Source organism: Schistocerca serialis, chromosome 11 (assembly GCF_023864345.2).
Source record: "Schistocerca serialis cubense isolate TAMUIC-IGC-003099 chromosome 11, iqSchSeri2.2, whole genome shotgun sequence".
Lineage (NCBI taxonomy): Eukaryota > Metazoa > Arthropoda > Insecta > Orthoptera > Acrididae > Schistocerca > Schistocerca serialis.
Window position 1 is genome coordinate 109,912,003 of NC_064648.1, and position 25,107 is coordinate 109,937,109.

Consider the following 25,107-nt stretch of genomic DNA (forward strand, 5'->3'; position numbering starts at 1 on the left):
AGGTCTATTATCACCTTGAAAATTAGAAATGTTTAATTAGCATTCAACTATTACGTTCTTCAAGTCTGAGGGTATTTCGCCTGTCTCATACATCTTGCTCACCAGATGGTAGTGTTTTGTCAGGACTGGCTCTCCCAAGGCTGTCAGTAGTTCTAATGGAATGTTGTCTACTCCCGGGGCCTTGTTTCGACTTATGCCTTTCAGTGCTCTGTCAAACTCTTCACGCAGTATCGTATCTCCCATTTCATCTTCGTCTACATCCTCTTTCATTTCCATAATACTGTCCTCAAGTACATCGCCCTTGTATAGACCCTCTATATACTCCTTCCACCTTTCTGCTTTCCCCTCTTTGCTTAGAACTGCGTTTCCATCTGAGCTCTTTATATTAATACAAGTAGTTCTCTTTTCTCCAAAGGTCTCTTTAATTTTCCTGTAGGCTGTATCTATCTTACCCCTAGTGAGATAAGCCTCTATATCATTACATTTGTCCTCTAGGCATCCCTGCTTAGCCATTTTGTACTTTGCGTCGATCTCATTTTTGAGACGTTTGTATTTTTGCCTGCTTCATTCACTGCATTTTTATATTTTCTCCTTTCATCAATTAAATTCAATATTTCTTCTGTTACCCAAGGATTTCTACTAGTCCTCGTCTTTTTACCTACTTGATCCTCTGCTGCCTTCACTACTTCATCCCTCAGAGCTACCCATCCTTCTTCTACTGTACTTCTTTCCCCCGTTCTTGTCAATTGTTCCCTTGCGCTCTCCCTGAAACTCTGTACAACCTCTCGTTCTCTCGGTTTATCCAGGTCCCATCTCCTCAAATTCCCACCTTTTTGCAGTTTCTTCAGTTTTAATCTACAGTTCATAACGAATAGATTGTGGTCAGAGTCCAAATCTGCTCCTGGAAATGTCGTAAAATGTAAAACGTGGTTCCTAAATCTGTCTTACCATTATATAATCTATCTGAAACCTGTCAGTATCTCCAGCGTTTTTCCATGTATACAATCGTCTTTCATGATTCTTGAACCAAGTGTTAGCTATGATTAAGTTATGCTCTGTGCAAAAGTCTGCCAGGCGGCTTCCTGTTTTATTTCCTAGCCCCAATTAATATTGACCTATGTTTCCTTCTCTACCTTTTCTTACTCTCGAATTCCGATGACCCATGATTACTAAATTTTTGTCTCCCTTCCCTACCTGAATAATTTCTTTTATCTCATCATACATTTCATCAATTTCTTCATCTGCAGAGCTAGTTGGCATATAAACTTGTACTACTGTAGTAGGCGTGGCCTTCGTGTCTATCTTGGCCACAATAATGCGTTCGCTATGCTGCTTGTAGTAGCTTACCCGCACTCCTATTTTTTTTAAATTCATTATTAAACCTACTCCTGCATTACCCCTATTTGATTTTGTATTTATAACCCTGTACTGACCTGACCGAAAGTCTTGTTCCTCCTGCCACCGAACTTCACTAATTCCCATTATATCTAACTTTAAACTTTCCATTTCCCTTTTTAAATTTTCTAACCTATCTGCCCGATTAAGGGATCTGACATTCCACGCTCCGATCCGTAGAACGCCAGTTTTTTTCTCCTAATAATGACGTCCACTTGAGTAGTCCCCGCCCGGAGATCCGAATGAGGGACTATTTTACCTCCGGAATATTTTACCCAAGAGGGCGGCATCATCATTTAACCATACTTTAAAACTGCATGCCTCCGGGAAAAATTACGGCTGTAGTTTCCCCTTGCTTTCAGCCGTTCGCAGTACCAGCACAGCAAGGCCGTTTTGGTTAATGTTACAAGGCCAGATCAATCATCCAGACTGTTGCCCCTGCAACTACTGAAAAGGCTGCTTGCCCCTCTTCAGGAACCACACGTTTGTCTGGCCTCTCAACAGAAACCCCTCCGTTGTGGTTGCACCTACGGTACGGCCATCTGTATCGCTGAGGCACGCAAGCCTCCCCACCAACGGCAAGGTCCATGAAGATATGCAAACGCATTAGCAGCCACCAACGTTTCTCTTAACCACGCTTCAGCTACGTAGTTTTTATTTCAGACATCGTGTGCAGTCATGGGCTCTGCAGCGTTGTGCTCCCACTGTCGCGCTGTACGAAAATGGCCGAGGCTGCTTCCTGTTGCGTGGTGAGACGCGCGCGTGGAACACGGGTAAGAAGTGCCGATAAATTGGCTGTTCTTGCTGTTTGCCATAAATTCACAGAGATAATCGGCTTTGAAGTATTCCGAGGGACTGTCACATATAACTACAACGTAACTAAAAGTGAATGAACAGCGGAGCGTAATGGCTTGGTTATTTATTGCAATACATGGTTCACTGGTTCAAGTACTGCCTCGAGCAGGTTTGTCTCGTTCAATTTGAATTACCTGCATCTCTTATTTGTAAAATTCATCATTTTTTATGAATAATGCACAACTTCTTGTTTTTAAGTGCATATTGCACGCGAAATTTCATATCAACTATAAATTCTCAACTATCGATATTTTATGAAAGACAGTTAACAAATTGGGAAAACATAATTTAATTATTCTGTGCAAAAATGAAAAGCTAAATACTCCTTATTTGCACGGTGTCCGTTCCATGCCACAGATGTGTGTCGTAGAAACATGAATATCAATCATTTTCACAGCATCGCGCACAGCCTACAAATTCTGCATTTGCTACTGTACCATTACAGTATGAACCCAACAGAACTGACGTGGAGCCGAGTGAAGTTATTTGGCCCCAGAAATGAAAAGACTGTTAAGCTCCCAGACGTACTGGAACTAACGCACGCAGCTCTTTCACAGGATCGGCCCGCGCAGAGCCAGCGTGAAATTGTGCCGACTTTGAGCTGTAATATCTCGGGCAATCGTTTTTGTAAAGAAATAAAATTTGGCCTGCCATCTTGGACAACTTTATGCGTTCTCCCAAGAACAATAATGAAAAGAACTTTACGAGCCATATTCAGCCAGAAAATTGTAGGTAAATCGGCCAAAAAATTAGGCACCCGAAAAAATTTCAGTTTGGCTTCTTGCATCTCCTGAACTAATGCTATGACGAACGTGAAACTTGCCATGTAGTAATCTAACAACAACAGGTTCTTAAATACAAAGTTACATTTCCAAAGCACTTTTCAGTACTGAATGAATTAAGCAAAGAATTGAGGATTTCGTAAAAACGTCAAAAATGCGGTATTTTCATTCCGATTTTGCTAAAAAGAAAAACTGTGCTCCATAGAACATACCAAGCTGTACAACTGGAATGAAAGTTGGGCGCGAAAATCAGGCCCAAAAACAATGTAAACTTCGGCTTAGCATGTCTAGTAGTGTTAACGCATGATGAAAATGAAATTTAGAGTGCAATAGATTGACTGCACAACGATAAGGAATATAAATTTTTATTCCCCTACTATTTTCCAATAATCCACAAATTAGTCGAAAAATGTTCATTTTCATGAAAAGATGAAAGGAGGGTGTATTAGACACTCCTTTTTCAAACACCGTTTTCTATTAATGATTCAAAGCCATTCTCATTCGAACAACAAATTTTAAGCCCCCCACCCTCCCCAGAACAAAGAGTTTAATTTTCAGTATTCACGGACAACAGAGGCAAAGTAGCAAGAAAAATCGCACTGAGAAAAGAGTTTTAACTTTCGCGTGTTGTTTCTCGTTGATCGAAGCCGTTTAAATCAGTTACGGAAAACATGTTTTGTACAAGTAGACTGTGATATACATTTGTACTGTTAAGGATGGAAGAATATAAGTGTCCATGTTACGTGTTAATAATTTAAATGTACCGTAGCAGATTAATGAAGGGTTTTGTTATACTGCCGCAATGTACTCGGCGTAATTAAATTTCCCACAGTACAGATATTGCGCCATCTCAATCACCAAGTCCGTTGATTTGCTAGTAAACTGCTACATATGAAGTCAGGCTTCGTTTAGATAATTTTACACCTGTTTTGCCCTTTTTTAGTGATTCATTCAGAAGTGTGAATAAATTTTGTCAGATTTAGTTCCCAATGATGAGTAATGCTTGTTTGTATGATTAGTCTCAAACCAGGGTGCAACACGTAATGGAGCGTCGCAAGTTTTGCGTCGGTCTCTGTTTGTTTCCGGCGCACTCACTGTTTTCGTGCAAACCACGCATCTGCGCATTAGCGTACTTTCCTGCGAATGTTCACTCACAACAGCCGGGAAATGGCTCCGTGTGAATCGCAGAGGATTCTCGTCATCGCAGTACCTTCCCCTACCAACTTTCCTCCGCTCTGTAGCATATTTTTCTAGAATCTCCCTTACGAGAGAAAGGTGAAACTCTGCGGGTGCCAATTTTCGCCCTGTTACCACTGGTGCAGAGCATGAACATTTGGAATGCACAAATCCAGAATGTGAAAAAATACTTCTTACACAATTTCACAGTCTTACGCGCTGATTCCACTGAGCTGAGTTACATGTCACAACGGTCAACTGCACCCATACTCGAATTGTTCTCTACAATACACTGCGGTTTCTCTATTATTTCGTTAGTATTTGTCAGTCTTCTCTGTTTCAACCATTTGTGTTGTGTGACTTGCGGTCAACATGTACACGTCTCTCGTATCGCACCACTTGATAGCAAGGACCTTGTCAGTGGACCTAAACTCAGTTTCTCCTCGTTTTAATTTCGTCTGCAGTTTTGGCACGTTGCGCCTGTTCTCACGAACAGTGCGACACGCGGCTGTTCCATTATGTGAAGCCAGAGGAACAGGTCCGGCTGCAGTACCAGCCAGTCATTGACATACAGAATATGACCCTGTTCCAAATATGGTCCCATAAGAGTTGCCACTTCGTCGCCACTTTGTCGCAAACTGTAGAACTGAATTTCTGTTGGTGCGCCTGTATACACAATTAAATTTAAAATATACCCACTCTGACAATTACACAGTCCGAATGTCTTTATTCCGAATCTACTTCGCTTGCTTGGAATAACTTGCTTAGAAGATAATCGTCCTTCGAACAGCAAGAGTGTTTCATCTATACAAATCTTGTGATGTGGGCGACATGAATTGCGAAATGTCTTACGAACTTTGCCAACACTAGCCCTAATTTTAAATAGACTGTCGCTTCCAGTACTCGCAGAGTTATCACTGAAGTGTAAGATTCCCAGAAGCATACAAAAACGTCTCGGGACATAATTTCGCTGAAAACTGGTGTGTTCAAAAGTGTATCTCTGGACCAATAATCAGTTAATTTTAACTTCTTAACTTGCGCCACCAGAAGGCAAACAGCAACAAAACGATACATTTCCATTTTGACAGTCGAGAATTCACAAAAAATGGTTCAAATGGCTCTGAGCACTATGGGACTTAACATCTGAGGTCATTAGTCCCCTAGAACTTAAAACTACTTAAACCTAACTAACCTAAGGACACCACACACATCCATGCCCGAGGCAGGATTCGAACCTGCGACCGTAGCGGTCACGCGGTTCCAGACTGAAGCGCCTAGAACCGCACGGCCACACCGGCCGGCCCAGGAGAATTCAGATTCTGTAGTATTTTCTCTGGTGTAAACGTAAAAACGAATTTGTTTCGTCTGCAATAAATTGAAACTTCTTGAGACATAAATATCACAAAAAATGAAAGAATGTTTGGGTCAATATCTCGTATTTGTGTCCTGAACTCGTCATCGAAGTAATGGTTTAATGGATGGAAATCGGTTTTCTTTCCAGTCATATGTGTCACGTAAGTGCGCATTTTTCTGAACTGTTTCACTGTCGCTTTCTGATTCCTCGTATTCAAAGGAAGTGCTGACTGTAATCCTCGCTCTCCCCTCTGACGTAAATGGCTGAGGACTACAGCTTCGAGATTCTGTTGAAGACGCAACGTCAGATAATTCACACTCACTGTCGCTCTTAGTGCGCATATCCAGGATTTCTTTATCTGTGGAACGACGGCGACGTGACGTTTCTCACGTAGAAAACAAGAAAACTGACGAAATTACAGGAATGTAAGTCGGATTCTGCAGAGAGCGAACACAGCAACATGCACTCTCGAACTAGAGTCGAGCACTAAACAGCTACGAGAAGAACAGGGCGGAAGAACGTCCGTAGCGCCCAGGAGGCTGTGACTCGGCGCGCCTCACTCTGCCGGTGGCGCGGGCCGCATCAGCACTGCCCGTGGCGCCGCAGGGAAGAGGCGAGGCCGCGCGTGTCCAGGGGAGGCGTGACGAGCTGACACGTCCGCAGCAGCCACAGCGCTACAGCGGCTCGATGCACACCGTCTCCACACTGATCGAAGTTCGTAACGTGGAATGTAAACACTGAACACAATTAACAACGTTTACCCTCTCATGTGGAAATTAAAATGCGATTTTTAATGGTTTGTTCACTGTTACTCTTCCCCATGTCCTCACAAATATTTCATTGCCCTACCATGGCTCACTTTTCATGGGAGCTCTCTCGTGCGGTGAGTGTAACTACAACCCCCCCCCCCCCCCCACACACACACACACCAAAAGTTTAGCGGTTCCCAGAACTCCTGAAGATAGACGTTCACTGTGGATATCGTATCACAGACACAGTCCCTTTGACTGTTCAGAGACGTCACCGAACCCATCCAGAAATGTAAACAACGATGCATGGGCGCAGCGCCTATTAGACGGAGCGGGTCCGACAGCCAATCAGTTCCAGCCATTCCACCTGGAAGGAGGTACACGGCTCGTGTTCTATGTAGTTTCCCTTTGTGCCGGGAAGGGCTCTCAACAAGGGAAGTGTCCAGGCGTCACGGAGTGAACCAAAGCGATGTTGTTCGGACATGGAGGAGATACAGAGAGACAGGAACTGTCGAGGACGTGCCTCGCTCAGGCCGCAGTGGGTGACCGCTGCCTACGGATTATGCGTCGCAAAAACTCTGACAGCAACGCCACCAAGTTGAATAATGCTTTTCGTGCAGCCACAGGACGTCGTGTTAAGACTCAAACCCTGCGCAATAGGCTTCATGATGCGCAACTTCACTCCCGAGGTCCGTCTCGGCAACCACGAGACCGTGCAGCGTGGAACATATAGGCCCGACAACATGCCGAACGGACCACTCAGGATTGGCATCACGTTCTCTTCACCGATGAGTGTCGCATATGCCTTCAATCAGACTGTCGCCTGAGACGTGTTTGGAGGCAAACCGGTCAGTCTGAACGACGTACGCCGCTGGTGGTCACGGAAGGCGCCGTAACTGCTGTGAGATACGTGAATGCCATCCTCCGACCGATAGTGCAACCATATCGGTAGCATATTGGCGAGGCATTCGTCTTGATGGACGACAATTCGCGCCCCCATCGTGCAGATATTGTGAATGACTTCCATCAGGATAACGACATCGCTCGACTAGTGGCGAGCACGTTCTCCAGACATGAACCCTACCAAACATGCCTGGGACAGATTGAAAAGGGCTGTTTATGGACGACGTGACCCCCCAACCACTCTGACGGATCTACGCCGAATCGCCATAGAGGAGTGGGACAATCTGGGCCAACAGTGCCTTGATGAACTTGTGGATAGTATGCCGCGACGAATACAGGCATCCATGAATGCAAGAGGACGTGCTACTGGGTATTACAACCTGGACCACCACCTCTGAAGGTCTCGCTGTGTGGTGGTACATCATGCAATGTGTGGCTTTCATGAGCAATAAAAAGGGCGGACATGAGGTTCATGTTGCTGTCTACTCCATTCTTCTGTACAGCTTACGGAACTCGCGGAACCCAGGTGAGGCAAGACTACGTCTGGTGTGTGTGTGTGTGTGTGTGTGTGTGTGTGTGTGTGTGCACTTCAAATAACCGACATCGGCAGTTGAATCAAGATTATTTCGTGAGATTAACGATTCTTCCCTTTGACTTTTATTGAAGTTAGAATTTTGCCTCGTGTAGGTTTTTCAGATGCATTTATTATACAGAGAAACTTACGACCAAAACGTCTGTGGCAAAAAAGAGTGAGTAGAATGGGAAAGCAGTCAAGGTAGCAAATTTTTGCATTTTATTTATTTGATGACTAATTTCGGGCCGAGACCCATTTTCAAATCATAGCATTTACGAACATGTCAATGTTCGTAGTACATTTTTGAAACATTCGGAAATGTCATTTGCGATTATTTACGACGATTTCAAAATGGGTGTCGGCCCGAAACTGGTCATCGAATGAATAAAAAGTAAAAATTTGCAACTTGAACTGTTTTTTTTATGCTACTGATGAATAGTAGTTCTTGCCCTAAGGTACTGCAACATGTTGGAAGTTCGCAAAAGAAAACGTGTTTGTAAGGTGCAGTATCAGAGCTAACACTTGGTTTAAGAATCATGATAGAAGGTTGTATACATGGAAGAACCCTGGAGATACTAAAAGGTATCAGATTATATAATGGTAAGACAGAGATTTAGGAACCAGGTTTTAAATTGTAAGACATTTCCAGGGGCAGATGTGGACTCTGACCACAATCTATTGGTTATGACCTGTAGATTAAAACTGAAGAAACTGCAAAAAGGTGGGAATTTAAGGAGATGGGACCTGGATAAATTGAAAGAACCAGAGGTTGTACAGAGTTTCAGGGAGAGCATAAGGGAACAATTGACAGGAATGGGGGAAAGAAATACAGTAGAAGAAGAATGGGTAGCTCTGAGGGATGAAGTAGTGAAGGCAGCAGAGGATCAAGTAGGTAAAAAGACGAGGGCTAGTAGAAATCCTTGGGTAACAGAAGAAATATTGAATTTAATTGATGAAAGGAGAAAATATAAAAATGCAGTAAGTGAAGCAAGCAAAAAGGAATACAAACGTCTCAAAAATGAGATAGACAGGAAGTGCAAAATGGCTAAGCAGCGATGGCTAGAGGACAAATGTAAGGATGTAGAGGCTTATCTCACTAGGGGTAAGATAGATACTGCCTACAGGAAAATTAAAGAGACCTTTGGAGATAAGAGACCCGCTTGTATGAACATAAAGAGCTCAGATGGAAACCCAGTTCTAAGCAAAGAAGGGAAAGCAGAAAGGTGGAAGGAGTATATAGAGGGTCTATACAAGGGCGATGAACTTGAGGACAATATTATGGAAATGGAAGAGGATGTAGATGAAGACGAAATGGGAGATACGATACTGCGTGAAGAGTTTGACAGAGCACTGAAAGACCTGAGTCGAAACAAGGCCCCGGGAGTAGACAACATTCCATTGGAACTACTGACGGCCTTGGGAGTGCTAGTCCTGACAAAACTCTACCATCTGGTGAGCAAGATGTATGAAACAGGCGAAATACCCTCAGACTTCAAGAAGAATATAATAATTCCAATCCCAAAGAAAGCAGGTGTTGACAGATGTGAAAATTACCGAACAATCAGTTTAATAAGCCACAGCTGCAAAATACTAACACGAATTCTTTACAGACGAATGGAAAAACTGGTAGAAGCCGACCTCGGGGAAGATCAGTTTGGATTCCGTAGAAATGTTGGAACACGTGAGGCAATACTGACCTTACGACTTATCTTAGAAGAAAGATTAAGGAAAGGCAAACCTACGTTTCTAGCATTTGTAGACTTAGAGAAACTTTTGACAATGTTGACTGGAATACTCTCTTTCAAATTCTAAAGGTGGCAGGGGTAAAATACAGGGAGCGAAAGGCTATTTACAATTTGTACAGAAACCAGATGGCAGTTATAAGAGTCGAGGGACATGAAAGGGAAGCAGTGGTTAAGAAGGGAGTAAGACAGGGTTGTAGCCTCTCCCCGATGTTATTCAATCTGTATATTGAGCAAGCAGTAAAGGAAACAAAAGAAAATTTCGGAGTAGGTACTAAAATCCATGGAGAAGAAATAAAAAGGTTGAGGTTCGCCGATGACATTGTAATTCTGTCAGAGACAGCAAAGGACTTGGAAGAGCAGTTGAATGGAATGGATGGTGTCTTGAAGGGAGGATATAAGATGAACATCAACAAAAGTAAAACGAGGATAATGGAATGTAGTCGAATTAAGTCGGGTGATGTTGAGGGTATTAGATTAGGAAATGAGACACTTAAAGTAGTAAAGGAGTTTTGCTATTTGGGGAGTAAAATAACTGATGATGGTCGAAGTAGAGAGGATATAAAATGTAGACTGGCAATGGCAAGGAAAGCGTTTCTGAAGAAGAGAAATTTGTTAACATCGAGTATAGATTTAAGTGTCAGGAAGTCATTTCTGAAAGTATTTGTATGGAGTGTAGCCATGTATGGAAGTGAAACATGGACGGTAAATAGTTTGGACAAGAAGATGTGGTGCTACAGAAGAATGCTGAAGATTAGATGGGTAGATCACATAACTAATGAGGAAGTATTGAATGGGATTGGGGAGAAGAGAAGTTTGTGGCACAACTTGACCAGAAGAAGGGATCGGTTGGTAGGGCATGTTCTGAGGCATCAAGGGATCACCAATTTAGTATTGGAGGGCAGCGTGGAGGGTAAAAATCGTAGGGGGAGAGCAAGAGATGAACACACTAAGCAGATTCAGAAGGATGTAGGTTGCAGTAGGTACTGGGAGATGAAGAAGCTTGCACAGGATAGAGTAGCATGGACAGCTGCATCAAACCAGTCTCAGGACTGAAGACCATAACACCACCACCTCATGACTAGCTTTTTCCGCTCAACTGATAAGTCATTGGACGGCTCGTCACTGATGAGGGATCTACTTTGAGCCACGAACAGGTTTTAAGCAGTCCTTTAAGGACTGGTTTGAGTGGAGAAGCAGAGCCACTTTGCCGGAGGACAGGAGAATCTCGCGTGCGTCTTTTTCAGCAGGAAGGGAGTCCTGGATTTTAGCCGGGCGAAGTCTCATATGTTACCTACAATGCAATAGTGCTGCACAATCGCAGTTCCCCGACTAAGTGCATAATGAAACTCGTCGTATGTGTCAGTATGGGCACTGACTCTGTTGAGTAATTCTGCCCATTTATCACTTTACGATGTCTGCATACAGGGAAAAAAAACCAAGTGACGAAAACCGACGTTTGGTAGACACACAGCTGTCCATTTACGTAGCCTCACAGTTGCATTTCTGTGCGCTGATGACGTGATGACGTTCAGAGGGAGCACATGGTCCTAATAAGGACTGAAAAAACCACACACTATGGGTTTCTTCCAGTATTTAACAACCTTTAAGTTCTGAATTTTCCTTCCAGCTCTGGAGGAAGTTTCAGTACAGTAATGCAAAGTCTATAGTTACTGCAGATGGAAGATGTATTGCTCATAATTACGGACTCGTTATGTATTACCTGAGTTGTTTACGTGTGACAGCAGCAAGGCCCTTGTATTTACTGGATAAACCAATCAGTTACAGTCTTTTAAAAGGTAATGTGATTCTTCCTCCTCCCAAACTGAGTCTCACTTATCTACACCCTTGAAACGACTGTAAAGTGCATGGCAGTGGGTACATCCATCGTATCACTTACTAGGACTTTCTCATGGTCCATTCACGTTCAGGGGTGTGTGAAGAATCATTTAAGTGCCTCTGTGTGTGTGTGTGTGTGTGTGTGTGTGTGTGTGTGTGTGTGTGTGTGTGTGCATGCATTATCAGTCTAAACTTGTCTTCGTGATCTGTGTGAGAACAATACGAATGGAGTTCTGATGTATTCGCAGAGTCAGGATTTGACGTTGGCTCTACAGGCTTTCTAAATGTGGTTTTGTGGAATATTGTCTCCTCCAGAAATCACCTGCACTCGGTGCAGTACTCAGCTCCTCGAAAAGCATGCAGAATGCCAAATTTTTTGGGCTGATGTAACAATTGCGGCACTCCAATAAACCTTGAAAACAAAAGTCAGTGAAATCACTCACCCAGACTCAGTATAGAAACATTCCTATATTGCATATAATGTCTCGTAATCAGCACGAAACACGCCGCGCAGTGTTTGTTCAAATGGTTCAAATGGCTCTGAGCATTATGGGACTCAACTTCTGAGGTCATTAGTCCCCTAGAACTTAGAACTAGTTAAACCTAACTAACCTAAGGACATCACAAACATCCATGCCCGAGGCAGGATTCGAACCTGCGACCGTAGCGGTCTTGCGGTTCCAGACTGCAGCGCCTTTAACCGCACGGCCACTTCCGCAGTGTTTGTGTACGAAATGAAATGTTCACATGCGAGTATCTCCTAAAATAAATCACTCACAAATCTCAAGCTTTCACAAAATATTCAGTACTGTAGCCGCTCTTTGTCAACGGCAAGAGAAGCAATAAAACGCGCAAATTTCGTTATTTTGGAATAAATTTGATCAGCGCGATTTAACACAGGCGTTTACCAGAAGATGGCTCCCGAACAACTTCATCGGCTCGTAGATCGGAGGCACAAAGCCATATTAATACGCACTGGATATGCTTGATTCCTATTGGCTAATATACCAAACAGCCAAACAGATCATTTCAAGCACTTGTATACTTCAGGTATTTTTAATGTCAGCCAATCAGATTACTGCAGGTGATTTAGACGAGAAATCGTGTAATTCCGAAACTAAATAAAATTTAATGAAGAAAAAATTAGATTCCATTCCGCAACATAAATTACTTCCAAATTTAATACTCAACGCCCCTTCTGGCTGTCTTCTACAAAATCGACCTAAGTCGGGCATATGCCAAAAATTCCACTATTGTACAAGAAACTTTCTCACACATAGATTTCCTTAATTTCCATAAAATTCCAACACCCTGCAAAACACTTACATAACCAAAACACGATGAAATAATTATTTTCCAAAGTACTTTTTATTTAGTCCGAAATCTGTGGTAATGAAACGAAAGAAAATTCCAGACAATTAGATCTTGTGGACCTGTACTTCTGGTTGTAGTTTCAGTTGATGCTATAGATGAATCCATCACAGTCGTCCCTTAGGTAAAAATTTATATCTCCGAAAGTACGGAAGTTATTCATTTGAAATCAGCTGTGCCAGCGTGAGAACCAAAATTCTGCTCTCCTCCCAGCTCCGTGGTAAGCTACGCTTTCGATGTAAGATGACAATTCGTAATAATTAGCTACATTACAAACCCAGAGAGTGGTTGAAAAAGTGTTCATATAGCTGACATGGCCAGTTTCGTCTGGTTGTTTCATTCAACTGACAGAGTGAGTAGACAGTTGACCAGCCACTCACGTCTTGCTGCATCAGTGACCTGCCCATCATCCGTGTACTGCTTGCCGTGGAGTGCATCCTTCGTTGGACCAAACAGACGGAAGTCGGAAGGTGCGAGATGCGGGTTGTTCAGCTCTGAGTGATCCACCGGTCACCTTGAATGAGAGCATGTTCCCACATGGCAGGAGTCACAGCCGTCTGCAGCTGACCGACACGTGGAGGTCGGCCAGATATGCACAACCTTGCTGAGACGATGGCGCTGCTAGGCCAGGCGTTGATCACCAGTAAGCTCTTCTGACGCTGACAGACACCTCCCACTACGACTCGCGGTGCTTCTGTTCACTGCCAAATCTCCTCAGACATTCTGCAAGCGGGTATGAAGATCTGCGATGCTCTGGTTTTCATCCGAAAGAAACTCAGTGACAGCTCTCTGCTTGGGTCGCACCTCCTTTACGGACGCCATTTTGGAGGCTACATATGGTGCTGTGAGCTGTTGGAATTCCATGAAGCTGTAGGGGCTGAAGCGGGAATGTTCCACGATGTCTCACAAATTTCGCATTTTTCCAACAGAAAGTGGCCGAGAAAAAAGTATAGCGTTGCAGATCGAACGCCCCCGTAATTTTATAAGTAGCTCAGTTGGACGATGATTGTGCTTATGTATTTTAATCTGGGCTCTTGGTCTTGATGTGGCTAGATTCTTCACAATGCCTGTTTTCTTCTCAGCATCTGGTGCCAAGAAATGCGTGTTTGAGAATAGCTCTTCCTTAGATTTCTCCCCGAGGTCACTGGAAATTTGTTTAATATCGTTCTGGGCCGAAAACACTAACATCTAATTGATATCTGAGCTGCTATCAATTGCACAGTGAAGTCGTTACCACAGCCAGGACAGACACACAGGCAAACCAGTTACAGAAGTACGGGCTTGCACGTCAACTAGTTACGAAAATCGCCGAAGAGATTAAGGAAATGCTTTTTGAGAGAAAAGAAATTGGTCATCTTGTTAAGCGAGATCAAAACTTGATTGTGATGGGGCACTCGAAATAGTCGGAATACGAAGTGGAAGAAAAGTTGGAGGAGAAAAGAACTGAAGTAAGGGAATGAAAGGGGAAGCTGCGTGGCAGAATTTTGCACAGAGCACAATTTAACCACTGCTAACAGTTGGTTTGAATCATGAAAGACAATTGCGTACATGACAAGAGTCAAAATGCACCTCACTATGAGACTATGTAGTATGTCCTAATATTTACTATTACTTAACAAATGAAAATAATGTGCTCGGATCGAACCTAATTCTCTCATAATGACTCTGGAAGTTGCTAATGTCCATTACAATCAGCTGGAAATTTATTTCCTGAACCAGATATTACGAGTTGCAATTTTAATTTTAATCAACAACGTGGAAAGAAGTCCCCTCTTAAGAAAAACTAAGATAGACATTGTTACCTAACAATCTATCCGGAGTACGATATATTGTCTTAGAAATATTGGACCATGGTTGGCTGTCTATTCGGAAAATACTGTCTGAAAAACTAGTTTCGTCGATCATTGGACTAGTTCTGGACTAGTTGGTTGATAAAGACCAGATGCCATCAGATATGTAGAATTACAGTGGAAGGCCCCATCACATCGAAAACGCCTCTGAGGGGTGGAAGAAAGTGATACATTAATATCAAAAGCTCAGTCAAATGTTTTCTCATTAATAAAAAACCTTCGAGAGGGCGTAGAGTGCTTTCGCTGATTAATTTCTAATTTGGATGGAAAAAGAATAAAGAAGTCTGCAATTCATACTGATGAGACAACTGTAATGATTCCAAATTGATGGCACCGTGAAATCATTTCTGACTTGTGTGACCCACACACAGAAATTACACTGTAGAAGGAAACATCACCACCATTGGAAATTGTATAAATATTGAAAAGTAGTTTAAAGCACGTCGTACTCATTGGAAACCTTGTAAGCAACTTTAATGATGGACGAAATGAGACCACTTCCTCATGGTTTTCCTGGGAAACGACACACAGACAGCTAAATACCTGTTGCAATTTGGGGAACATTCGGTAATGAAGAACGGTAGGGCTACCTTAAAGGTCATGCCTCTCCTAGGGCACCACCACGGCACTCCTATTGAGAGAGACTCCATGAAGGAAAACCTGTGTAGGTGGACAGCAAACAGAAAACCGGTGCAGAAGACACAAATGACAAGCAGCCACGTCCACTGATTCACCCTTCGTCTGAAGACCTGCCACAGACACACTGCACGGTGTGTGGTCGAACCACTGTCCTCCCGAATGTGAGTCCAGAGTGTCTCACCGCCGCGCCCTGCATATCCAGGCCACTACTTGCATTTCACACACGTTTCTCTGCCGGTTACATGGCGCAGACACGCACGAAGATTGTCTCTCCAAAATATGCTGAAGGTGATCGGAACCATGGCTCTCTGTCTACTAATAATTCAGACACGATCCCGCTCAGTATCTTGGCAAATTTGTGATTACTTAGAAAACCGTTTGAGTGAAAGAATCTGCGAAAGCTCAGTGTAAACTACAGTCGCATTGAGTGTGTCACAATAAAGTAGAACACCACACCACTGCTCTCAGGATACATTAAAGATTTATAATACAATGACGTCTGTTTCTTAGACGAGGAACATGTCGATGCTCGAAGACTGTATGGAAATGTAAACGGCTTTACAGCTTTTACCACTTCGTTTATTTACATGCAGCACCACTTGAATGTAGGAAAATAAAGTAACAATACCTGTAAACAACAGTAAAAGGTCGTTCATTATGCGATTACAACGCCAGTGTCAAAAGTTTTGAGCCTATAACATTGAGTGCATAAAAAAACGACAAAGCGATATAAAACGGAAGCAAATGTACAATTAACTAACGAGGGATGTGAAAGGAAGACTTTGGTTGGTCGGGTGGCTTCCAGAAGCCTGCAGTGTACGTGTTGGCCTGCGACCCTGCGCTGACCTCCGGCGCAACGCTCTGTACAGCACTGCCTCGGCGTCTCCATCCACGTCGAGCGGGCGCGACAGAAGCCTTTGGACGAATTCTTAGGCACTCTCCTGGCACCGTAACGGTCCGGCAGACGTCTTACGCTGGTGTAATGGAGGTGCTAATTCGGCACGATTCGAAAAAAGTGGACGCCGTTCTCGTGAAACCCACTTGTCTGAATTTACGAAACCAGTTTACACTGTAGGGTGTGGAACTATTTCACTGACTCCGTCGTTTCCCCCTCATACGACCAGGAGAGTCCAGAGTGATGTCGGAGCTGTGATAGAGCTTACTTTGGTTTAGCCATGACGTATCTGTCATCTAATAACTATCCGAACGTTCTGTGGGGCAAAGATGCTATACAAACATGTCCACGCCAATAGGAGATATAAAGGAAGTTCCACAACACACGTTCTGGAAATGGAGGCAACGAGTTTCATTCCTAAAGTGCTCAACCTGGAAATACCTGGGTACACCATAGCTCGCAACATTCGGATAAAATGGCGACATGATTTATGATTGTATTATGCAGCATTCTTTACCACGGAGGTGGGCGCTGCATCTTTTTCTTAAGAAAGAAGACGCAGATATCAATCTGTTCAAAGGAGAGTTAAAGATACCAATGAATTTAGACTTACAGTGCTTCAAAACGGCTCAAATGGCTCTGAGCTCTATGGGACTTAACATCGGAGGTCATCAGTCCAATAGAACCTAGAACTACTTAAACCTAACTAACCTAAGGACATGACACACACCCATGCCCGAGGCAGGATTCGAACCTGCGACCGTAGTAGGTGCGCGGTTCCGGATTGAAGCGACTAGAACCGCTCGGCCATGGTGGCCGGTCAAGTTTAATCGTGCCTACCCTGACATATTCACCGAGGAAACTGGTCTCCGAGGAACATAAGGAGGAAGATAATTTTTCTCAGAGGTGCCACGAGCTTGGATTTAAATATAACTCTTGTAACTTCAGTGCTGAAAGGAGTTTGCTGCTTTGCCATTTTTTTGCTATGACATAAATAAACCATCTTTTGACTGAGAACGATAACATTTTTAGAAGGTGAAAGCAGTCTATCGTTGCACCACGCTGGTAGTTACAAGCGTTAGGTGATCACGAAGCAGTACAGACCCTTGTCATTTGAAGGAAACTGCTGACGTTGCAATTGATTTAGGGTGGACAACACTCATCAGCTGTTGTTTCATTTCATACAGGTCTGCATGCGCCTCGTACAAGTGTTGAGGGTGCAGTGTGAGGGCTGCTCAGTGGCACTGTGTTTCAGGACCACCCACCATGTCGGCAGTTACGGAGGTTCAGAACACCACAACCGAAGCCCTGGCCGCCCTGCTAGACGGGGGTGAAGGCGCCCTGGTGACGCTGGTGGCGGGCGAGACGAGGGTGACGGCTCACAGGGCCGTGTTGGCAGCCGCGAGCCCCGTGTTCGCAGCGATGTTCGCACACGACATGCTGGAGGCCAGCTGCGGCCAGGTGAGCATCGACGACGTGGAGGGCCCGGTGCTGAGGCTCCTGGTGGCCTACACGTATACCCTGCAGGCCCCCCAGCTGCCCGACACGGCCCCCCAGCTGCTGGCGGCGGCCGACAAGTACGGATTGTCGGCCCTGAAGGTTGCCTGCGAGCGGCAGCTGATCTCGCAGTTGGCCGTCGAGACCGCAGCGGCGACGGCCGTCACGGCAGTGAGGCACTCGTGCCCGGACGCCATGAGGGCTGCCGTCGCCTTCATAAAGGACCACCTGCAGGTGATGGCCACGCGGGGCTGGGCGGACGCTGTGCTCGAGTACCCACAAGAAGTCAACGAAGTCATCCGTCTGCTCGGTGAGCCACCAGCAGAAGCCAGGTAAGCACGATTCCCTTTTTGGCAGTGCTACTGTGAATTTGACGTCGTCCTTGCTTTGTTCGTCATGGGTTTCTTTGCTGCCTACATAGCGTAACTTTATCTACTTACTGATCATCGGTCACAATGCTTACTCTCTCGCTGTTTTCACTTCTACTGCTTCTATCAATTTCGCCTTTCTCCGATTTACTCTGATTCCATATTCTGTACTCATTAGACTGTTCATTCCATTCAGCAAACCCTGTAATTCTTCTTCACTGTCACTGAGGGAATCAGACATCAGCAAATCTTACATCATTTCACCCTGAATTTTAATTCCACTCTTCAATCTTTCCTTTATTTCCATCATCGCTTTTTCAGTATATAGATTGAACAGTAGAGGCGAAAGATTACATCTCTGTCTGACACCTTTTCTAACCTGAGTGCTTCGTTCTTGGTCTTCCACTCCTATTTTACCTTCTTGCCTCTTGTACATATTGCAATTTACTCGTCTTCTCCTATGGCTTACCCGTATTTTTCTCAGAATTTCAAACATCTTGCAACATTTGATATTGCCTAACGCTTTCGCCAGTACCACAAATCCTATGAACGTTACGGAACTTCAATTTTCTTTTCCATTCTCCTGTGTATTATCTTTCTTAGCAACTGGGATGCTTGAGCTGTTAAGCTGATTGTGGGATAATTCTCACACTTCTCTGCTTTTGCAGTCTCCCAAATCGTCATGATTATATTTCTCTCAAAGTCAGATTGTATATTGCCAGGCTCATACATTCTACACACCAGTGAGAATAGACCTTTTGCCACCTCCCCCAATGATTTAAGAACTTCTGATTGAATGTTGTCTATACCTTATGCCTTCTTTGATCTTAAATTTTCCAAAGCGCTTTTAAAATCTGATTCTAATCACCAATATTTTCCATACCCACTCCTGCTTGTTCTTCTGTCACCCCATCGGACAAGTTGTTCCAATCAGAGAGGCCTTCAGTGTACTCCTCCCAATTATCTGATCTCGCCTCTGTATTTAACACTGGAATTCCCATTGTGCTCTTAATGTTACCACGCTTGTTTTAATTATGTGGAAGATTGCTTTGACTTTTTCTTCGCATTTAGCTTCTTTGTACCTTCGTTTTTCTTTCCAACTTCTCTCACTGTCGTTTTTAAAGATCTCCATTCCTCTTAAACTGAACTACCTTTTGAGCTGCTTATTATCGCAGTATCTGTAGCCTCAGAAAACATAAATCTCGTATCTTGTTTCCTTAGTACTACTGTATTCCACTTCTTTGTACATCGATGGCCCCTTAAGAGTCTCGTAAAATTCAGCCTACTCTTCATCTCTGCTAAATTTTTATGAGTCTATATCTACTCCTGGGTATGCTTTACAGTCCAGTATCTGATTTCAAAATTTTTGCCTGACAATAATATAGTGTGACTTTAAACCTCCCATATTTCGGTCCTTTTCCAAGTACACCCCCTTGTCTCAAGATTCTTGAATAGACTATACCAGCTATTACTAGGATAAATTTACTGTAGAACTTAACTAGCCTTTCTTCTCTCCTATTCCTATTATCAAGTACATATTCTCGTGTAACCCTCTCTTCTACTCCTACCTGTACGGTTGCGTTTCAATCCCTCCATGGACATCATCATGTATACCTGAACTATGGATGTTTTTGGTTTGCTTTAGATTCTCATGAGAACATCTATACTCATCCGTTCACGGTATCTCACTTTCTGCCCTGCCTTTCTAGTGATACTGAACCCTACTCCTGTTATCTGCTGCTGTTGCTACTACCCTATTCTCATGTGGGCAGAAATCTTTTCCCCTTTCCACATCACTGACACCCACTATAGCAACATATGTCCTCAGCATTTCCCTTTTCTTATTTTCTGGCTTTTCAACGTTGGTTACTCAACCTTTTTCTCGTGGTCACCTCCCCCTTGGGCCTCCTCGCCTGGAGGTTTGAATGGGGGACTAGTCTTTTGCTAATGGAGAGACCGTTATGGCTCTTATTGAATCATATGCCACATGTCATGTTGATGCACGTTATGTATCTTTATGCAGTGGTTTACATGACCTTCTGTATCCTCATGTTGTTGGTCATTGCCAATTCGTCCTCATTTAGGAGCAGTTTCCAGCCTCAAGGGAAAGAGTGCTCTGAACCTCTGTCGGCCCCTCCGCCCTCTTTGGAAAGGCTGTTGGCCGTAAGAGGGTGACACCTTATGCTGGAAGTCTTCAGACACCAATGCTGATTATTCTTATTCAAAATTTAAGCGATTGAGAGGTTTGAACCCGGGACTGAGGACTTTCCTGATTACTAAAACAGACGCTACCCCTGGGTGACTGGCCCCAAAGAGCAGGGTATGACACCCTGAGATATCCAGTAAAGCAGGAGCTATGAGCACTGGGGCTAGTCATGCACACTGGGGGCAAACAAGAAGAGAATAATCCAGCCAGCACAATAATATTGTCACACTCAATGCTGTGCCTTACAATCACATTTCCTTCTCGTCTCTGTTCAGCTATCACCCTGAATATTTTCTGTGCATTCCCATTCACTAAACAGACAGGCAATCTCTGCCCTCCTGCCTTGTTTGAAGTTCCCTGTGGCGTTACCAGAGGTCGTCCAGGGAAACCTATCTGATTTGCTGCTACCGGAATACAGCAGGTGTACGACATATCTCCCACAACGTCAGTATTGATGTGATGTTTTCATCCAGCCATCATTTGTTGCCTCTGTCTCTTAGATACATTTAATCCATACAAGTCTATTTCGTTTCCTTTTAAACATTTTAAAATCCATATTCAGTAGACAACAGGTTACTTCACAAGTTGGAACCATTGTCCATCAGATAAAATTGCATACATGGCCTAACCCATTTTTTTCTTTTAATGGTGGTCTGTGCTGCAAACTGCTCAACAAGAAAATTGTTTAAGAAACACATCACCACTGCTGTCTTTTCCAGGAATCGAATTATGAAGACGTTGGATACATTTAGTCCTATTTGCTTTACTGGAATGCAAATTTTGAATATACTCTCCATAAATTTTATAGCATAGCTCTTGTAATTCTTGTCCATCTTCTTCATTCCCTCAGGCTCCACATCAAACAACCCCTGCATATCCATGACCATATAGCTTCAACAGTAAGTTGATGCCCCAGCTTATCAGTTTGTTTCCCTATTTCTGGTGCGCTCTTCTCTCTCTCTCTCTCTCTCTCTCTCTCTCTCTCTCTCCCCCCCCCTCCCCCCCCCTCCAGTGATAATAATTCAGCATCCATATATCAGTTTTCAGATTACCTCACAACCAAAAGTAGCAGCCAGTTGACTTTAACTGCTTCTAAATTCTGTCTGATAGTTGTTCTGTCAGGGCAGCAAAATTGTTGGCCCTTATGTTTGGGATTTGGTTTGTGCTTCATTTTGAACAATTTGTTGTTTTGCATCTTAAGCTACTCCAGTGGGGAATATAGCAGAAGTAGTGCAGACAAAGACCAGTTAATTGGTGGCACAGTCACGTTAAGTGACAGGCTGGTGTTGTTGGCACTGTGTGTTCTGTTGCCCCGGTGGACAGTCCCTCAGCTGTACCGCCTGCAGTGAGCCCCTGTGTGAACACGCCCACCCACACAGTGTTTCACTGTGCAGCTCGCCGACCGCCACAGGGGGCGGGTCCACCCCCAACTCTGACTGTCCACCCCACAGCGGCCACAGCCGGACTCCTGCTGCAGCTGCGCCTCCCACGTCTGCCCGACACACCCCTCCACCTGATGACGCAGCCGCCTCGCGCTTCCGGTGAGTTGTGTTACCACATGTGCCCAATTTGTACCCTCAAAGTATTGCTTATTTTGGCATTAACCAGCCGATGTAGTAAATAAAATAAAAATTTGATTGCTTCAGTTTTTGGGTAGAGGTTACAGTTGCCAGTAAACATTCTTCCTTTTTATGTTTTTTTAGCTATGATATTTTGAAGATTGAGCACATATGCAGAAGATTTGTCGTTCTCTGTATCTGCCGTGAGAATTACGTTCAATTCAGTCACTCAACTGTAGTTACATAGGAAGTGTCGCATACAAATCATACCCATTCCCAAAGACTCTTTTTATATTGATGTGTTAAATCTAGATTTTGTTTTTAGTGATGATTGTGTGTCTTACAAAGTGATTCTGAATGAAATAGGTATGGAAACGGGACTTTTCACACAATTCCCCCCAAACAAAACTTATGTGAATATTTGGAGGTATAAGTTATTGAAGACACTGAGGAAGAAATGGCGAAAATAAGGTAAACAGAAATAGAAGTAATAATGACAAAATGTTAATATTTAGTACAGTAATGAGGATACAGCTTGTTTTGGGTATGTCTTAAAATGTAATTCACCCTACTCTTCATCTCTGCTAAATTTTTATGAGTCTCTATCTACTCCTGGGTATGCTTTACAGTCCAGTATCTGATTTCAAAATTTTTGCCTTACAATAATATAGTGTGACTTTAAACCTCCCATATTTCGGTCCTTTTCCAAGTACACCCCCTTGTCTCAAGATTCTTGAATAGACTATACCAGCTATTACTAGGATAAATTTACTGTAGAACTTAACTAGCCTTTCTTCTCTCCTATTCCTATTATCAAGTACATATTCTCGTGTAACCCTCTCTTCTACTCCTTCCTGTACGGTTGCGTTTCAATCCCTCCATGGACATCATCATGTATACCTGATCTATGGATGTTTTTGGTTTGCTTTAGATTCTCATGAGAACATCTATACTCATCCGTTCACGGTATCTCACTTTCTGCCCTGCCTTTCTAGTGATACTGAACCCTACTCCTGTTATCTGCTGCTGTTGCTACTACCCTATTCTCATGTGGGCAGAAATCTTTTCCCCTTTCCACATCACTGACACCCACTATAGCAACATATGTCCTCAGCATTTCCCTTTTCTTATTTTCTGGCTTTTCAACGTTGGTTACTCAACCTTTTTCTCGTGGTCACCTCCCCCTTGGGCCTCCTCGCCTGGAGGTTTGAATGGGGGACTAGTCTTTTGCTAATGGAGAGACCGTTATGGCTCTTATTGAATCATATGCCACATGTCATGTTGATGCACGTTATGTATCTTTATGCAGTGGTTTACATGACCTTCTGTATCCTCATGTTGTTGGTCATTGCCAATTCGTCCTCATTTAGGAGCAGTTTCCAGCCTCAAGGGAAAGAGTGCTCTGAACCTCTGTCGGCCCCTCCGCCCTCTTTGGAAAGGCTGTTGGCCGTAAGAGGGTGACACCTTATGCTGGAAGTCTTCAGACACCAATGCTGATTATTCTTATTCAAAATTTAAGCGATTGAGAGGTTTGAACCCGGGACTGAGGACTTTCCTGATTACTAAAACAGACGCTACCCCTGGGTGACTGGCCCCAAAGAGCAGGGTATGACACCCTGAGATATCCAGTAAAGCAGGAGCTATGAGCACTGGGGCTAGTCATGCACACTGGGGGCAAACAAGAAGAGAATAATCCAGCCAGCACAATAATATTGTCACACTCAATGCTGTGCCTTACAATCACATTTCCTTCTCGTCTCTGTTCAGCTATCACCCTGAATATTTTCTGTGCATTCCCATTCACTAAACAGACAGGCAATCTCTGCCCTCCTGCCTTGTTTGAAGTTCCCTGTGGCGTTACCAGAGGTCGTCCAGGGAAACCTATCTGATTTGCTGCTACCGGAATACAGCAGGTGTACGACATATCTCCCACAACGTCAGTATTGATGTGATGTTTTCATCCAGCCATCATTTGTTGCCTCTGTCTCTTAGATACATTTAATCCATACAAGTCTATTTCGTTTCCTTTTAAACATTTTAAAATCCATATTCAATAGACAACAGGTTACTTCACAAGTTGGAACCATTGTCCATCAGATAAAATTGCATACATGGCCTAACCCATTTTTTTCTTTTAATGGTGGTCTGTGCTGCAAACTGCTCAACAAAAAAATTGTTTAAGAAACACATCACCACTGCTGTCTTTTCCAGGAATCGAATTATGAAGACGTTGGATACATTTAGTCCTATTTGCTTTACTGGAATGCAAATTTTGAATATACTCTCCATAAATTTTATAGCATAGCTCTTGTAATTCTTGTCCATCTTCTTCATTCCCTCAGGCTCCACATCAAACAACCCCTGCATATCCATGACCATATAGCTTCAACAGTAAGTTGATGCCCCAGCTTATCAGTTTGTTTCCCTATCACTGGCACTCTCTCTCTCTCTCTCTCTCTCTCTCTCTCTCTCTCTCTCCCTCCCCCCCCTTCCAGTGATAATAATTCAGCATCCATATATCAGTTTTCAGATTACCTCACAACCAAATGTAGCAGCCAGTTGACTTTAACTGCTTCTAAATTCTGTCTGATAGTTGTTCTGTCAGGGCAGCAAAATTGTTGGCCCTTATGTTTGGGATTTGGTTTGTGCTTCATTTTGAACAATTTGTTGTTTTGCATCTTAAGCTACTCCAGTGGGGAATATAGCAGAAGTAGTGCAGAAAAAGACCAGTTAATTGGTGGCACAGTCACGTTAAGTGACAGGCTGGTGTTGTTGGCACTGTGTGTTCTGTTGCCCCGGTGGACAGTCCCTCAGCTGTACTGCCTGCAGTGAGCCCCTGTGTGAACGTGCCCACCCACACAGTGTTTCTCTGTGCAGCTCGCCGACCGCCACAGGGGGCGGGTCCACCCCCAACTCTGACAGTCAACCCCACAGCGGCCACAGCCGGACTCCTGCTGCAGCTGCGCCTCCCACGTCTGCCCGACACACCCCTCCACCTGATGACGCAGCCGCCTCGCGCTTCCGGTGAGTTGTGTTACCACATGTGCCCAATTTGTACCCTCAAAGTATTGCTTATTTTGGCATTAACCAGCCGATATAGTAAATAAAATAAAAATTTGATTGCTTCAGTATTTGGGTAGAGGTTACAGTTGCCAGTAAACATTCTTCCTTTTTATGTTTTTTTAGCTATGATATTTTGAAGATTGAGCACATATGCAGAAGATTTGTCGTTCTCTGTATCTGCCGTGAGAATTACGTTCAATTCAGTCACTCAACTGTAGTTACATAGGAAGTGTCGCATACAAATCATACCCATTCCCAAAGACTCTTTTTATATTGATGTGTTAAATCTA

The 25,107-nt window shown here is 43.7% G+C and overlaps 1 protein-coding gene across 1 annotated transcript in view; it reads left to right on the forward strand.

Annotated features, from left to right (window-relative positions):
* LOC126426507 (TD and POZ domain-containing protein 1-like) overlaps nucleotides 1-25,107 on the forward strand; it is a 66,224-nt gene that overhangs the window by 24,898 nt on the left and 16,219 nt on the right. The window contains exons 2-3 of the mRNA XM_050088413.1: nucleotides 17,380-17,953; nucleotides 24,632-24,778. Coding sequence (XP_049944370.1) covers nucleotides 17,391-17,953; nucleotides 24,632-24,778 — 710 coding nt within the window. The 5' untranslated portion in view covers nucleotides 17,380-17,390. The remainder of the gene's footprint in view (nucleotides 1-17,379; nucleotides 17,954-24,631; nucleotides 24,779-25,107) is intronic.